Source organism: Onychostoma macrolepis, chromosome 10 (genome assembly GCF_012432095.1).
Source record: "Onychostoma macrolepis isolate SWU-2019 chromosome 10, ASM1243209v1, whole genome shotgun sequence".
NCBI lineage: Eukaryota > Metazoa > Chordata > Actinopteri > Cypriniformes > Cyprinidae > Onychostoma > Onychostoma macrolepis.
In genome coordinates, this window is record NC_081164.1 from 15583095 (window position 1) to 15600606 (window position 17512).

At 35.4% G+C, this 17512-nt stretch overlaps 1 protein-coding gene across 2 annotated transcripts in view; it reads left to right on the forward strand.

Annotated features, from left to right (window-relative positions):
- Positions 1–17512, forward strand: part of gfra2b (GDNF family receptor alpha 2b) — a 70078-nt gene that overhangs the window by 23015 nt on the left and 29551 nt on the right. For both annotated transcript variants that reach the window (XM_058790265.1, XM_058790264.1), the window contains one exon: positions 5476–5553. In XM_058790265.1, coding sequence (XP_058646248.1) covers positions 5476–5553 — 78 coding nt within the window. The remainder of the gene's footprint in view (positions 1–5475; positions 5554–17512) is intronic.

Here is a 17512-nt window from a genome sequence, read left to right on the forward strand (position 1 = left end):
TATTATTATTATGAAAATATAAAATAACTTAAAAATAAATCAAATAATGTAATACAATATTTTATATATTTCAGCTTATTCATTTAGCTGGCTCTTTTATTCAAAGCGACTTACAAATGAGGAGAACCACAAATAATTCACAATTTATTATAATACGTATATAAAAGATTTAGAACAAATGACTAACATAAGATAAATATATGATCATTATAATATCAATATGAAAAAATTATGACAATAATGACAAAATCATCATATTCATTATATTTATGATTATAAATAAATACATATTATCATATATCATTAATAAAAGATTTAAAACAAACAAACAAACTAATTATTATCATGATGACAATGTCCATTTTAATATCCAGTATTACAGTATATGAGGCAAAAAGGAACACGTTTGTGGTCTGGTGTGGATGAAGGGCTTTTTGAGTCTTACTGATGAGGCTGTGGTTGGGAAACACAGCTCCACACATCTTCAAAGTTTAATGCCAGTGGAAGATAAATACAGGCTGATGAGAGGATTTTTTCAATGCCGTTACATCTACGCTTCCATGAGGAGAAGACATAGACTGTTGAAATTCTGAGATGGGGACAGTCTTTATCTGAAAGTCGCGCTCCCAGAGCGAGTCTGAAATATGCCATTGAAGATGTTTCTCTAACAAAGGCCCTGGCTTACAAGAAGAAAGCACCGAGTGCGCTTTTACGACCAAGAGGTTAATTAGAAATTATGCCAAGTTTATTGTCAGAGGTAATTAAAAGTGGTGACACAAAGACAGTGAAAATGTAATGGCACACTTTAAACAAGCTGGCTTGGTAGCTTTTTTGACTCATGTCTGCTGACTTGTATCCACCAGAGCCAACTTAATATTCAGCTCGGTTACTATGAAAACCCCACAGCCCTTGTTGAATCTGTTTTCTGCAATGCATATAATATAACTATAGAAATGATTTCAGTCCACAGAAGAGTATAAATCAGGTTGTTTTTCCAAGGTCAGTGTTTGGCAGGTTAAGTAGTCAGCCCATCTTTCTCCATTTACAGCCTTTAAAAGCAGCAATGCATTCTGATTAGGGCTGTCAAGAAATTACATTTTTAAAATCTAATTAATTATATGATGTGCCAATTAATTAATCTAATTAATCGTTATTTGAAATCACACGTCAATTTGTGCTGAGGAATTACCCCCCAAAAATAAAGTCATAATTATTTAAAATAAAAATTAGTTAAATAAGAATTAGTTGTTAGAATTACAACTAGCCTGAAAATCTCCAGAAACATTCCAGGATTTTTGGGAAAATTTCATACAATTTGTCAGTCCTCTGTGGTGTGTGTCATGTGTTCCCGCCTCTTGTTTCCTTATTTAGTTTGCTTACTGTCCTTGTGAGTGTGATTGTCTGTTATTCAGTTCAGGTGTGCGTTATTATCTGTGATTGTCATGTGTATTTAGTTCCTGCCTGTTCAGTTAGTTTTCGTCTGGTCTACTAGTTATTCCCCGGTGTTCCTGTCTGTGTCAACTTTGCCTTGTCTTGCCTTGCCTTGTTTGGATTCATTAAAGACTGTTATTTGAGTTATCCTCGTTCCTTCCTGCTGTGTGCACCATGAGACAATAAATGTTATATTATATTATATACAAAAAATAAAAATAAAGGTTCTAAAGTGTTTTCTGCAGTGATGCCATAGAACAACCATTTTGGGTTTCCCAACGAACCTTTCAGTTCCTAACTCTTTCCTCACCATTTACAGAATTTTCCATCTTTTATGAAACAATGCTTTCTCACCTTTGATGACATTTTCTGGCTTTCAGTGTTTTCACTGTTATATGATAGGAGGCACTATTACAAATCTTCTGAAAAAGTACTACATTTCTGGATCAAAACACGGTGAAATAATCTAAAGCACCTTCTGTGCAATGGAAAGGTTCCATGGATGGTAAATGTCCTGAGCAGTACTTGATTCTTTTTGGTTCAATGTTCAATGAAATTTAGTTCTGTCGTGACAACTCTCTGACAGTTAAGCATTGTAATGTACATGACAATGTTAATGTGTTTGGTCTTGGCGGAACAGATCTGCTACGCTACTGCAGCAGAGCTAGCACCGAGACTTACTACTGCACAGACATGCTGCTGTGAGCATGCAAGAAATACTGCTGCTGCACATATTATATACATGAAATCACCCCATAGCAGATCTATACAGGTGGAGCTGGGGAAGGTGGAGGATTTCTGAAGGGAGCTGCAACTGCTACAGCTAACACTAGCCAACTATTTGAATACTGTTGAGTTAGAACCTATCGTCCTTCACCGTCTAGAGTTTCATGACAGAACTTTGTATTTATATTTTTAGATCTGCTGCCCTCAGGATAGAGACAAGCAAAGGGTTTATGATCGTGAGCACTCTGATTTTGCCATCAGCCAACCATGACATCATTTTCCTGTGGCTGCAAAGTCATTTTGAATGATTGAAGGTCATTTTATCTCTCATCTTAATCCATTTTAGACACAATTCGTTATAAACTCCTCATTAGTGTAAAAATCCTATGTAGGTCAATCCTGATGGGTTAATTGTATGACTCTAAAATATGTCAGTTCATACATTTGAAATCTTTCCAGCGTCGCAATGCTGAATCTAATTTCTGTATCTTGGGAACGCTCTCCATCTGTCGAACTCCTCAAGTCACCGCATTTTTAACAGTGCAACAGACAAAGTCAGCGGCAAGGACGATGTCAGTGTACGTTTGTGTTCTCTGAACTGTTAAATCTGCTTACTTGAGTAACTCGTGGCCAATAAGCGCTCTTTTGCATTTATCATGTCAGCATCTGTGCTCTGTAATGCCCTGCTGAAAACTCTCAGCAGGATCAAGTTTTGAAGATTACACTCACCTAATTTATGCTAAATACATGCCTAGTACACTCCACAAATATGACGGGGGACAAACGCCTCTATCCCGAGATTTATGTGTCCACTTATTTTATGCCACTAGCAGTTCCCCCTCTGGAACTTGGCAATATTTTCCCCGCGCAGGCACTGCGGGCTGGTACAGCAGAGATTAAGGCTGTGTGTGCAGGATTAACTCATTGAGGAACAGAACATAAAGGTGGCCACACAGCAGCAGCAGAGCTGGGAAGCGGATAGCGAAGAGCTACAGTGACACAGCAGATAAATTCTTGATCCAGGATGATCCCATAAAAGAATTGCCAGCCAGAGGTACATTTGGGGTGCACACAAAGACACTGCTGAGACCAAAGGGCCCTGGGAATAGCGACACGCAAGCTGGGGATGATGATGATGTTGAGAAGCATCATAGGATGACAGGAGCACCTGGCATCATGATGTGGAGCTGTGACCGGCATATGGCACCTAAGCCCAGCCAATGCACACAAGTCATTATTTACAGCTGGACTAAGTCAATCTGTAACTGATGTGATCTTCATTTATCCTTCAAAAATACAAACTAAAACCCATCTTTACTGGAAAACTGATCCAAACCCATTAAGCCCTTTTAAAATTCCCATTTAAAGAGACAGTTCACCAATAAATTTGGTCAACTTGAGGGTGAGCTCATGTCATTCCAAACCCATATAAACTTACAGTACATTCTTTTGTTGAATACAAAAAAAAAACAATTCTAATATATTAAAAGTTTTAACATTTGAAGATTGTTTCATCTGCTAGTATCAATAAAATCCACAACGAACCCCACTGACTTTCTATGGAAGCCCGTTTCCACCACTAAATAAAAAATGTAAAAAGGCAATCAACTTTTTGTCAAAATTCAGACTTTTTTTCTCGCAATTCTAACTTTTTTCTCAGAATTGTATGACATAAACTTGCAATTGCGAGAAATAAATATGCAATTATGAGATTTTTCTCGCAATTGTTGCAATTCTGAATAATAAAACTCACAATTCTGACTTTTGTTCTCAGAATTGCAAGTTATTAAATCAGAATTGTTAGATATAAACCTGAAATTCTGAGAACATACCAGTCTTTTTTCTCTCCTCAGAATCGGACATTGGCAATTGCAAGTTTATATCTCACAATTCTGAGAAAGAAAAGGTCAGAATTGCGAGAAAAAAGATATAAAAAAATCAGAACTGAGAGTTTATATCTCACAATTTTGACTTAATAACTCACGATTGTGAGTTTATATTATGCATTTCTGAGAATAAGAGTAACAATTGTCAGATAAAAAGTCAAATTTTATTTTATTTTATTCAGTGGTGAAAACGGGCTTCCATAACTTTCAGTGTATGGACGACTCAAAATGAAAACCAAAAATGAAAACTATTAGCATTTATTCACCCCTAAGTTGTTCCAATCCTATATGAGTTTCTTTCTTTGGTTGAACACAAAAAACTATATTTTGAATAAATTTGGTAACCACACAGTTGATGGTAGCCATTGACTTCCACAGTATATTGTTTAAATACAACAAGTCGATGGGTACCAACATTATTCAAAATATTTTATTTTTATGTTTGTACACTCTCAAAAATGTAAGCCTTTTTTAAGATTTACACTATTTAATTAATAGTAAAATTCCATCAAACTGAATCGAATAATCCTTACATCTTTAATTAAATAACCGATTGAGGATTGTTCAATTACTCAATTAAAATACGCAAGGACTATTCAATTCAATTTGACAGAATTTTACTATTAGTTAAATTGAAAAAAAAAAAAAAAACATTGAGTGCAGCAGACTGTCATAAGTTTGGAACGACATGAGGGTCAGTAAATAATGGTGGGATTTTCATTTTTTAATGAACTATCCCTTTAATGATATTAATCAACTTGAATCCCACCAGATTAGAAGCAGACTGCCAGAATTTGTACATGACACAGGGCACATTCAATCCTGCATTTCCCAAATGAGCATCATGTGTTAATGTGTCTGGAGAATTTGTGCTAACCACCCAACAGAAACTTTTTCTATTGATCTCAAAGGAAAATATTAAAGAGCTAGACAGCTGGAAGTCTTCATTTGAGAACCTCACATCAGTCTGTTGAAGGTCTAGAGTCACAGCTTTCATTGTTATAGCAGCACCTCTGCTGGGACCAGTTAGCAGATTGGTTGCACTTCTTTGTGGGCTCCAGCTCAAGGCCCTGGATTAGAAAACAGCAGACTTTCTGGACACATCCAATGGGATGCAGCACTGGGGAGCTAATTTGCGATTGTTGGCCAGTACAAATCTGGACAAAAGACTGCTGAGCTGTATTTCTTGAGAGAGTGTGTACTTGAAACAGTGTGAGAGTTTATTGGAGTCTGGCCGTTTGAAAGCATTATTTTAAGGAATCTTGTATTATAGAATAAGTATTTATCTTTATAACCTTTGCAAGATGTAGATGTATTCAAAAAATACTTATTAATTAACCCGTATGCCCTATCCTAACCTTGACATTATATTCCTGTAAAACCCAAACTATGCTAATATCTAATATTTCTATGTTTTTGTGTTATTTTGAAGGGGAAGAACTGTATGAGACTTCTCCATATGAACCAATGCATCTCTCTGATGAGTTTCGACTCGCCTCCATTATTTCTGGTAAGTGAAGACATCTTAAGAGATTTTCAGTGTTTTTCAGCGGTTTAAGAAAGCCCAGTTTTTCTGTTCAAGGTTAGCACTGTCCTTTATGTTCATACATTTTCTCACACTCTCAGACAGTTTAAGTGTGATTAATTGATTTCTACAGATCTACAGTTTGCTGTGTTGCAGTAATGTTATACTAGCACATCCAGCATGATAGAAATGTCCAGTTGTATCCAATAAACAGTGAAAAGAACTATTGCTTGCATATGTCTAAATGCTTCAATGTCAACACATCCAAAAGTCATTTCTTCGTGGATCCAGACTGTGTATTTTAAAACTAGTTGGAGAAATCAAAACATGCAACACTAAGAAACTCAGCATACTAAGGTAAAAATTCAAAATGGAAAGTTTTTATATTTAAAATACAGTTAGTTAGGCAACATCACTCACCATTACGACTGTTTAATAGTTCTATAAACAGTTCAATGAGCAAATACAATAATATTAGGTCACTTACATTTTTGGCGGAAGCACAGCGCATCTCAAAGCAACCATCTGATTCATTGCTAAATGATTCCGTGTTGAGTCAAAGTATCATTAGCCCATGCATAAACATCTGATGAATCTGCCATTTGAAGGAATCGTTTGAATGAAGGACTCAATGACTATGACTCATTCATTAAACGCTCACTACTGGCACCTACTGGCGTTTTAATTTAGTTTAAAAGTATAATTTCCACTCTTTCTTCTTTGTATATTCAATTTTTTTTACATTTTTTTTTTAAAGAATCTCATAATTTAATGTTGTATTTTTCAGTGTAAATAATTTAATTTGATAACGTATAGATAATAACAATCACATTATTATAATTGAATTTATAGATCAAATGTAAGAATTTGAAATTAAAGTTAATGAGATTAGTGGGAAAATGCCCTCTATAAAGGTAAAGAAAAAAAATACCTTGGATAAAATGTAAAAAACATGCAGATGTTACGGCTGATAGAAAACCGATGAGAATTTTGCATTAGAATAAATCATCTTTGCAAAAAAACAAAACACACACATATATATTTCCATTGTCCTCATTTGTAAGTCGCTTTGGATAACAGCGTCTGCTAAATTACTAAATGTGTATATATATATATATCCCAATTTAACCCCTGTATATACATATATATATACTGATGGTGAAATACTGTAAAATCCTCTCAAACTGAGACAGCATAAGAAATACAGAATTTTGTAAACAAAACAAAAAAAAAAGTGAAAAAAAGAAAAAGAAAAATAATGTTTAGAAGAATAAATAAATTAAATTTTTTTATTATTATATTATATTATTTATGAAATTATTTTAATTTAATTTCAATTATTTCATATTGTCACAATTTCAAAGGAGCGGGGAGCGAGGAGACGTAGGAATACACTTAAACAAACAGACTTTAATAAAAAAAAAAAACAGGCATACAAGGCAGGCAGGATAACAACGTGGAGACAAGAAGACATTTAACACCGGACGCTATAGACAAGCTATATATATATGATATTTAATCTTATTTTATTCTATGTTAATATTCATTTTGCTTATCAAAGAAAAATCTAGCCAGAATAACCATAACATTTTCATAACCTAAAACATATTCTGTACTTCATATTAAAAAAGAGAGAGCATATTTGCTAAACAGTTAAATAGGCTTCTGATTAAAGTCATCAGCTTTCTTTAACAACATAAATCTTTATATACAGTATCTCACATTTTTGTAAATATTTTTAAAATTTTTCATGTGACAACTAGGGCAGGGACAATAAATCGTTGCAGAATCGATTCCTGGATTGATTCTGATATTTTCCGAATGCATCGCGATTCCTCTGGAATCGATTCTGAGCTTCGATTTTAACAGCAGATGGCGATCTACTCTAGTTTTTGTCCGCACACTCAAATGCACATGAAGAAGAATGCTGAAGAGCGCTTGTGCGTTCGGCCGAGTCATGTAATTTCACCTCATCTCAGAATGCTTTTATGATGCGAGATTAATGTAAACACAGCCCACTGTGAACACCCTTGTAAATTGCTTCAACCTTTTCGAATTTTATGAATGATTATTTTAGGTTCAAGCAGAGTACGGCTGTTTCTAAGGCATGCAGTGCCATCTGCTGTTAAAATCTAAGCTCAGAATTGATTCCAGAGGAATCGCGATGTATTCAGAAAATATCAGAATCGATACAGGCATCGATTCTGCAAAGATTTATTGTCCCAGCCTAGTGACAACACTGAGGAAATGACACTTTGCTACAATGTAAAGTAGTGAGTGTACAGCTTGTATAACAGTGCAAATGTGCTGTCCCCTCAAAATAACTCAACATACAACCATTAATGTCTAAACCGCTGGTCACAAAAGTGAGTACACCCCTAAGTGAAAAGGTCCAAATTGGGCCCAAAGTGTCAATATTTTGCATGGCCACCATTATTTTCCAGCACTGCCTTAACCCTCTTGGGCATGGAGTTCACCAGAGCTTCACAGGTTGCCACTGAAGTCCACTTCCACTCCTCCATGACGACATTACGGATGTTAGAGACTTTGCACTCCTCCACCTTCCGTTTGAGGATGCCCCAGAGATGCTCAATAGGGTTTAGTACTGTGCTGCACTCATGCAGCCCCAGACCATGACACTCCCACCACCATGCTTGACTGTAGGCAAGACACACTTGTCTTTGTACTCCTCACCTGGTTGCCGCCACACATGCTTGACACCATCTGAACCAAATAAGTTCATCTTGGTCTCATCAGACCACAGGACATGGTTCCAGTAATCCATGTCCTTAGTCTGCTTGTCTTCAGCAAACTGTTTGCGGGCTTACTTGTGCATCATCTTTAGAAGAGGCTTCCTTCTGGCATGACAGCCATGCAGACCAATTTGATGAAGTGTGCGGCATATGAGGACTGACAGGCTGACCCCCACCCCTTCAACCTCTGCAGCAATGCTGGGAGCACTCATACGTCTATTTCGCAAACACAACCTCTGGATATGACGCTGAGCACGTGCACTCAACTTCTTTGGTCGACCATGGTGAGGCCTGTTCTGAGTGAAACCTGTCCTGTTAAACCGCTGTATGGTCTTGGCCACCATGCTGCAGCTCAGTTTCAGGGTCTTGGCAATCTTCTTATAGCCTAGGCCATCTTTATGTAGATCAACAATTCTTTTTTTCAGGTCCTCAGAGAGTTCTTTGTCATGAGGTGACATGCTGAAATTCCAGTGACCAGTATGAGAGAGTGAGAGCAATAACACCAAATTTAACATACCATTCACACCTGAGACCTTGTCACATGACACCGGGGAGAGAAAATGGCTAATTGGGCCCAATTTGGACATTTTCACTTAGGGGTGTACTCACTTTTGTGGCCAGCGGTTTAGACATTAATGGCTGTGTGTTAAGTTATTTTGAGGGGACAGCAAATTTACACTGTTATACAAGCTGTACACTCACTACTTTACATTGTAGCAAAGTGTAATTTCTTCAGTGCTTTCCAACAAACAGATGTATTCTTAGCAATGGACGTTAGGTGCCGTATACTGTGATTATGCAGCAGTCACCATCCATTCACTGAAGCCAAACCTCAATTCATTTTAAACAATATAAATGGGACTATGTGTATTAGTCATGATGGGCATTCAAGAAGACCACCAAGGAGAATGAAATTACTCTGTATTAATCATAATTGCAGCTTTGAGAAAGGCTCTGAAAAGCCGTTTCTATGAGTCCGCCGTTTTACCTCAATCAAGTTTTTCTTTCTTATTCATTGTCACCTCCAAATGGATTACATTTCCTCACAACCCAGCCTCACAATGACATGCTGGGGCTGTTGGAATACGGTTTATGGAAGGCAGAAACCAGTTTGCAGGGGTTTAGGTGAAAAAGGTAAACAGAAAACACATATATAGACAATCAAACACACGCTGCGGTCTCACTGACGGCTTTTTAACAAAAGCTATCCCCCACACAGCCACAAAAAAAGCTATTTTTGTTTCCTGTTCCTTATGCGACTGTTCACTGTTTCTCATTTCTTCAATCACAGCAGAGGTAATCTGTAGCATTATATAAAACCGACTAGGAGGCCATCTGAAAAACCATCTCTACAGGCTGCAGATGCTTTAGATCATATACAGGCACATATGCAATCATACTGAGAATCATTTGGCATGTCAGGGACATTTAAGGTAGTAAATGCACTGTGAGAAAATGCTTTCATATGTTATAGGCAAGGAGGTGTTTTGTGAGAAGCGTGGCAGTTTCAATTATTTCTGCAATATTTGTCTTACACCTGTTTTGCTGTTCTGCCCTTTTATATTAACACGTAAGAAAAACACATCATGAAATGTGAATTTGCTTCATTTTAGGCTTTATTTTATGCAGCTACCTTGTGTCAGAGTCAATTCCTTGAATGCCTATACTAATTTGGTTGCTTCTTCAACATTTTTTGATAAGTATTCTGTGCTGAAAATTACATTTTAAACATTTTTGAATAAAATGGCGCACTCCTGTGTCTACCTTCTTATGTATATTATATTTTATCTATTCTAAATGCTCACAAATAAATAATATGTCAACATGAGAATTAAAATGCTATCTCCTGAAAAAAACTTTATTAGGGGAAAATTGTTGGTCGTGATGGAAATGATACCACAACCAAAAGACAATTGTAATAATAATAATAATAATAATAATGATAATAATAAATTAATACAAATTTTAAAGATATTACATAATAAATTTGAAACTAACTGAAATAAAATAAGTTTAAGTATTAAAATGATTAAAGTTAACACTTTAGATGTCACGAATCTGGTCTGTGAACTTCCATTCACTCACCACCAGAGGTCACTCACCCACCACAGTTACTCTTGCACTACACTACTGTTGCACATCACCTCCGGACTACAGTTCCCATCATCCATTGCACTGATGACACGCACACAGTCCATTGCACTGATCACACACAACTGATTCCCATTTGCACACCTTACTTAAGCCATGGACTTTCTCTCTCTCACTGCCGAGTATTGTATGCGCTTATCGCTCCCCTAGCCTTAGCTACTCTACAGAGCCCTTGATAGTTTTCCTTGCCTTGCCTGTTTCGGATTGTGTTTTCCCCTGCCTGGACCATTGCTTACGTTTTGGATTACCTCTCTTGTCTAGCCCCTTTGGATACTTTTCGCTGTCGTCTGACCAACACTCGTTTTAGATGACTCTTTGCATTGCCTATGATATACCTGTCTGCCATTGTTCGACCCTGCCTGTTAAGACCACATCTCTTATCAATAAAAGCTTGCATATGGATCCGCAAGTCTCACGCTTCGTCAGCCCCGTTACATTAGAATAGGGAATGCTTATTCACTATTAACTACGACTTTTCCTTCAATAAATTCCTAATTTGCTGCTTATTAATAGTTAGTGTGGTAGTTGTTAAATTTAGGTATTGGGTAGGATTAGGGATGTAGAATAGGGTCATGTAGAATAAGGAATTAATATGTGCTTTATTAGTACTAATAAATGGCTAATATTCTAGTAATATGCATGCTAATAAGCAACTAGTTACACTCTCAGAAATAAAGGTACAAAAGCTTTCACTGGGGCGGTACCTTGTTGTACCTAAAGGGTCCATTTTGGTACCTTAAAGGTACATATTAGTACTTAAAGTGTACAGATTTGAACCTAATAGGTACAAAAGTGTACCTTTTGAAAAGGTACTGCCCCAGAGACAGCTTTTGTACCTTTATTTCTGAGAGTGTAAGAGACCCTAAAATAAACTGTTACCTGATTAAAACAAAAACTGAAATAAAAAATTATTAAAGCTAAATAGACATTAAAAAAAACTATTATAAAATAAAATTACTAAAACAAAATAAAATTAAAATGAAAATTGAAAATATAAAAATAAAAGCCAATTCAAAATATGAATAAATACTACAACGCTTATGAATAGTACCTATTAAGCTCACCAAAATCTACATTGAGACAATTTTAGTGCACAAGATATTGGTTTCAGTACAAAAAGTTATGTTAAAATAAAATATTAATCTCTCACACAAAAATATTTCAATTAAGATATGCATCATTCAATTAAAAAAGTCTGGCTATGCTTAATGGGTACATTTTTGTACCCTTTAAGCACACCCCTGTTCCCATTAAGCTCACATCATGTTTTATTAAAAAAAAATTTAAGAATAATTATAAGAATAATTTTATTAATAATTAATTATTCTTTTAAATAATAATTTAAATAATAATTTTTGAAGGTACAAAGTCAATCAAAAAAAAAAAAAAAAAGACAAAACACTAAAATCAAGCAACAAGGCATTCAAGTTGATCAGTTATATATTCATAGTGAAGTGTCATTTAAGCACTTTGCAACATCTAGTCCACGTTCAGCTAAGTAACACATTCAAAAATCAAATAAAACAAACCAATCAAATATGTATGGGGATGAACACAGAAACTAGCCTCATTATGAAGCCTCTTATTAAATGGATGTCAACTTATCTATAGTCTCTTATGGCTGGAATACACTACACAATTTTGCCCTGATTTTCCACAGATTTACAGTCTGGAGAAGTTGATGCTAGTTCCCAAAGATCAGAGCCAGTCTGCAGATTTGAGTTGACAGAATCCATTAACCTTAACTTAAAGTGACAACCATCAGTTCATATTTAAAGTTTGTTTATGAAGTATTTACATAGATGTTCAATGTAGAAAAGCTTAAAGAGAGCACACTGAGCTTAAGTGGAGCAGAAACACTTTTTAATAAATTTCATGTAATATTTATTAAAATGGTAGGATTTTTGCTAAATAAATAGTCTAGGTCATGTTTTAAGTTCATACATATTTTAATATAAACAACTGTTATTAACAATATCTGTGAAATTATACTTTTTCTTATTGATGTCAGATGTGTGATTTTCATAGTAGTGCACCCTTTAAGCTCAATTTAAAATAATATGAAATCTTTAAAAATTACAGCACTGTAAAACGACAGACCAACAATAAACTGTCAATTTATAATATTATGGATGTAAAAGTACAAGCCAGTAATGCCTGTGAAGTAATGTGTTAGCGTAGCAAACAATTTTATACAGCTAGTCAGCTAACTGTGTTCTGTAGCATCTGCGCTATGTTGCTAAAACTATATTTTGGATCTAATGTAATTATTTCCCACATCCAAGTTCCAGGTTATAATATGCAAAAGTCTGATCATTAATCTCTTAATTTTACAATAAGTTGTGAAACTTACCCAAAATAAAGGCTTAAACAACTAAAAAGAAAACGCACATTTAAGGGGCTACTCTTTTGGTGAAAGTTTTTAATACAGCTTTCAAAATGGCCGCCAGACAGTGTGAACACATGGAGACTCATATCTCAGTGTGCAAGGATCTGATTGACTCGAAATTATAGGAGGTATATAGTAACAAACATATCAATTGGTTAAGATATCAAGTAGGATAATAAATTATTTTTTCTTTTTATAATCTGATCTCAAAAATGGAAGTGTGCTTAATGGGTACGTGAGCTTAATAGGTACGTTTACCCTAATACTCAAAGAACAATGATTGCTTATTTATTTTTGTTTATTTCTTGTTGTTTACTACTAATTAGTATTTTGTGATGGATTTTCATATTTTAAGCTTAAAGGCCTGGGTCCACCACTCCTTTATAAGCAGCAAAAAATAAATTAGGAAAGCCTAGTGAGATGTTTCCAAGAATTTTAATGTGACTTTAATATAACAAAAAGAAAAAAGGTGTTAGTTTTAATAAAAGTCAACCCCTGGGACACACATGTGCCTGTAATTGAGGAAACACTCATTTACAGGTTTGTGAAATCAAATCTGAACCCTCTAAATATAGCTTTTCTGCAAGAATAAGAAAAAAAAGACTAAATACATGGACCAACAAGCACACTCGAGATGGTGTTTGTATTAATAATCTACTAAGTGACCTCAATACACAGGGCGACACTGATCCTTGAATATTTGCATAATGCACATAGATTGTGCCTTACTCCTTAAGTGCCTTTATGCGATGATAAAAAGCACATGTAACACGTGAATAAGTGCTCAAATTATTACTATACACTTCAACAACTGCCTTAAGGCAAGTCTGTACAGAAATGTTAGCCACATTTAAACAAATCCTCACATTTATTGCACTGGTTTACTTGTGTACATCTTGAAATGAAAATGCACACACATTTATACTTTGTGAGCAATTTGAAAAAGGAAGGTTTTTTTTTTTTTACACATTTGCAAAGGTTATGTATGTTATATATCAAAATACATACTGATTCAGATTACACCCAATTTCTGATTGCAAATTTAATTATAAACCAAATTTTACATGTTTTTACACTCCCTATAGTCTCCCTTAAATATGGCTAGCCATTTCAATCTACAGTTGAAAAGGTGAGTCAAATGCAAAATGTGCAAGGTGCAGTCTAAAATCAGCAGATTTTCTCCACTCAGAGCTGAAGCCAAAACAAAATCAAATATTTTCCTTTCATAATTCCTTTCCCTCTCTGGCGAAAGCCCCTGTAAGCTGGCTCTCCTTGAGGATTTGTTAGAGACCCTTTCCTTCTGATTCGAGATAAGATGAATATCAGGACCAAAACAACACACCTCTGAGCACACGTTTCGCTTCTAAAGCAGGACTGGAAAAGCACTCATAACATAAAAATAATCAGACATCTTGTTACATGGCTCTCCTGTTCATTTGTCAGTGAACAGATGACCCGCTCACATCTGCTTGGTTCTTTAAACCAAAGAATTGCCATCGGACCCGGGTATGATAGATTCTCAAGACAGGAAGGGGAGATAAGAGGATAATAGAAAGGGACTTTATAAAAAATAAATAAATAAAAATAATGGCGACACTCTAGAGAGCGGTGCAACATTAAAGGATGCTTTCCATGAGTGTTTCCAATTGATTACTGTGGAACAGCCAGCTAAGATGGGAGTGATGTTGAAAGAGTGTTTATTCTCTGCAATTGCCAGCAGATTTGAAAGCAAGAAAAGGTTCTGAGGAGCATGGATTAATTTTTATTTTAACCTGCTGCCGGATGCATGATAATCAGATTTTGCTGAGGTTTGGTTTATGGTGAGCGTGATGAATAATAGAAAAGACTGTTTCAGGTATATGATAGCATTTTAAAGTGATCAGGAATTGAGAAATCAATTTTTCCTTGATCTTTTAACATGTCATTATACTATAAAAACAAACTGTTAGTTCAGAGCCCAAAACTCCCTTGTTAGTCCAAAAACAGCTTTTATTTCAGATTTTGTCACTTTATGATGTAATAGTGCAATGAAAGCCTGCCTCTGCAGAATCAGATCAACGCCTACTTCTACATCATCACATCTTAGGCCATCACATCTACTGGAGAGTTAGTGAGATGAGAAGGAGAGAGGAGCTAAAAAATAATGTTATTTTCCAAAGTTATTTTTTTTTAATCCTAGGAAAGTGCTTATTTTCAACTTTGTGGATATCTCAGTAGAGCATTATTTGTGAATCCTTTAGTAAATAAGTCGCATTCTTGGTGCAAACAAACAGATTTTGACTGTAAAGCCCGAGACACACCTTTTTTACCCCTCTGTCTGCCTGGTCTTATAATATCTTGAAGTGTGGTTTTACATAAAACCAACAACAACGTGTCAATTAGGTACTTCTATTTTTAATTTTTTTTTAATAACGTGAAATTGTAGCAAAAATGACAGCGTTCTAACAACAGTTATTAGCAGAATACATTAATGAATGACAATGGACATTGAACATAAATAAATGCTTAAAGAAGTAAAACAAAATACAACATAAAATAGTGTATTGAAGACCAAGCTCCAGTGAAATATAAACACAATCCTCTATGATACCTCTAAGTTAATGATTATCTGTATTTTGGTGTGACTGAGTGGCAGTTTCTCTCTGCAGATGATGAGGTTGTAGGATGTGACAGCATCTGAAATGCACAATTGAGTTTAGATATACAGTTTGTCTCCTTTCATTTGTTTATGGGAAAACAATTGTTTATGAAGGCCAAAAGTAGTATGTGAGCACTTCACAGTGTTAAAATTTAAAAAGTAATATAAAGTCATGGGATAGCTGGGTATTTTTTATGCATAAACCCTAGTAATAAAAAATATCTAACAAAATGGACCATGAATTCAATATCATTGTTACTTACTTAGTGAAGAAGAGGAGAGTATCCTTACCTGAATAGAGCTGGTCACACTTACATGTTCTCTTAAACTAAAAAGAGAAAAGACATAGAAAAACCAATTAGCATTTTAAAGTTATAATTTATAGACATTTTAAGAAATAAATGATTTACCTGTTGAGAGTGTGCTGAAAGTCTGTGTAGTAGGATGGCTGAGCTCCAGAAAATCAGCAATGAGGCATCTAAGAGTGTAGCCTTGGTTAGGGGTTTACATTAAAACAACATCAACAATAACCACAACAGCAGCATGCTGTGTGAATTAAGTATGTTTTTAATGACTTGCGAAATTGTCAGTGCTCTTAACAACAGTTATTAGCTGAATATATTAATGAATGACAATTGACATTGAACATGAATAAATAAATAAGGAAGTAAAACGCAAAATAAGAACAAAAAATAGGTGTGATGAAGACCAAGTTTCAGTGAAACAATCACAATCCAGTCTATATGATGCCTTTAAGTCCATCATTTTGGTGTGATTAAGTGGTGATTTTTCTCTGCAGATGATGAGGTTGTAAGATGTCATACATCTGAAATACACAATTGAGTTTAGAGTTACAGTGTGTTTATGTAAAAACAATTATGTTTATGAAGGCCAAAAGCAAAAATGGACAGTATGTTTTCTAAAAAGAAAAAAGTGATAAAGTCATGGAGTAGTTTTAATATATTTTGTGACTGGGTATATTTATACATAAACCCAAGTAATAATTAAAAAATCTAACAATATGAATTATAAATTCTTTGTCTCTATTACTTACAGGTGCATCTCAATAAATTAGAATGTTGTGGGAAAGTTAATTTATTTCAGTAATTCAACTCAAATTGTGAAACTCGTGTATTAAATAAATTCAATGCACACAGACTGAAGTCGTTTAAGTCTTTGGTTCTTTTAATTGTGATGATTTTGGCTCACATTTAACAAAAACCCACCAATTCACTATCTCAACAAATTATAATATGATGACAAGCCAATCAGCTAATCAACTCAAAACACCTGCAAAGGTTTCCTGAGCCTTCAAAATGGTTTCTCAGTTTGGTTCACTAGGCTACACAATCATGGGGAAGACTGCTGATATGACAGTTGTCCAGAAGACAATCATTGACACCCTTCACAAGGAGGGTAAGCCACAAACATTCATTTGCCAAAGAAGCTGGCTGTTCACAGAGTGCTGTATCCAAGCATGTTAACAAAAAGTTGAGTGGAAGGAAAAAGTGTGGAAGAAAAAGATGCACAACCAACGAGAGAACCGCAGTCTTATGAGGATTGCCCCAAGCAAAATCGATTCAAGAATTTGGGTGAACTTTACAAGGAATGGACTGAGGCTGGGGTCAAGGCATCAAGAGCACCACACACAGACGTGTCAAAGAATTTGGCTACAGTTGTCATATTCCTCTTGTTAAGCCACTCCTGAACCACAGACAACGTCAGAGGTGTCTTACCTGGGCTAAGGAGAAGAAGAACTGGACTGTTGCCCAGTGGTCCAAAGTCCTCTTTTCAGATGAGAGCAAATTTTGTATTTCATTTGGAAACCAAGGTCCTAGAGTCTGGAGGAAGGGTGGAGAAGCTCATAGCCCAAGTTGCTTGAAGTCCAGTGTTAAGTTTCCACAGTCTGTGATGATTTGGGGTGCAATGTCATCTGCTGGTGTTGGACAATTGTGTTTTTTGAAAACCAAAGTCACTGCACCCGTTTACCAAGAAATTTTGGAGCACTTCATG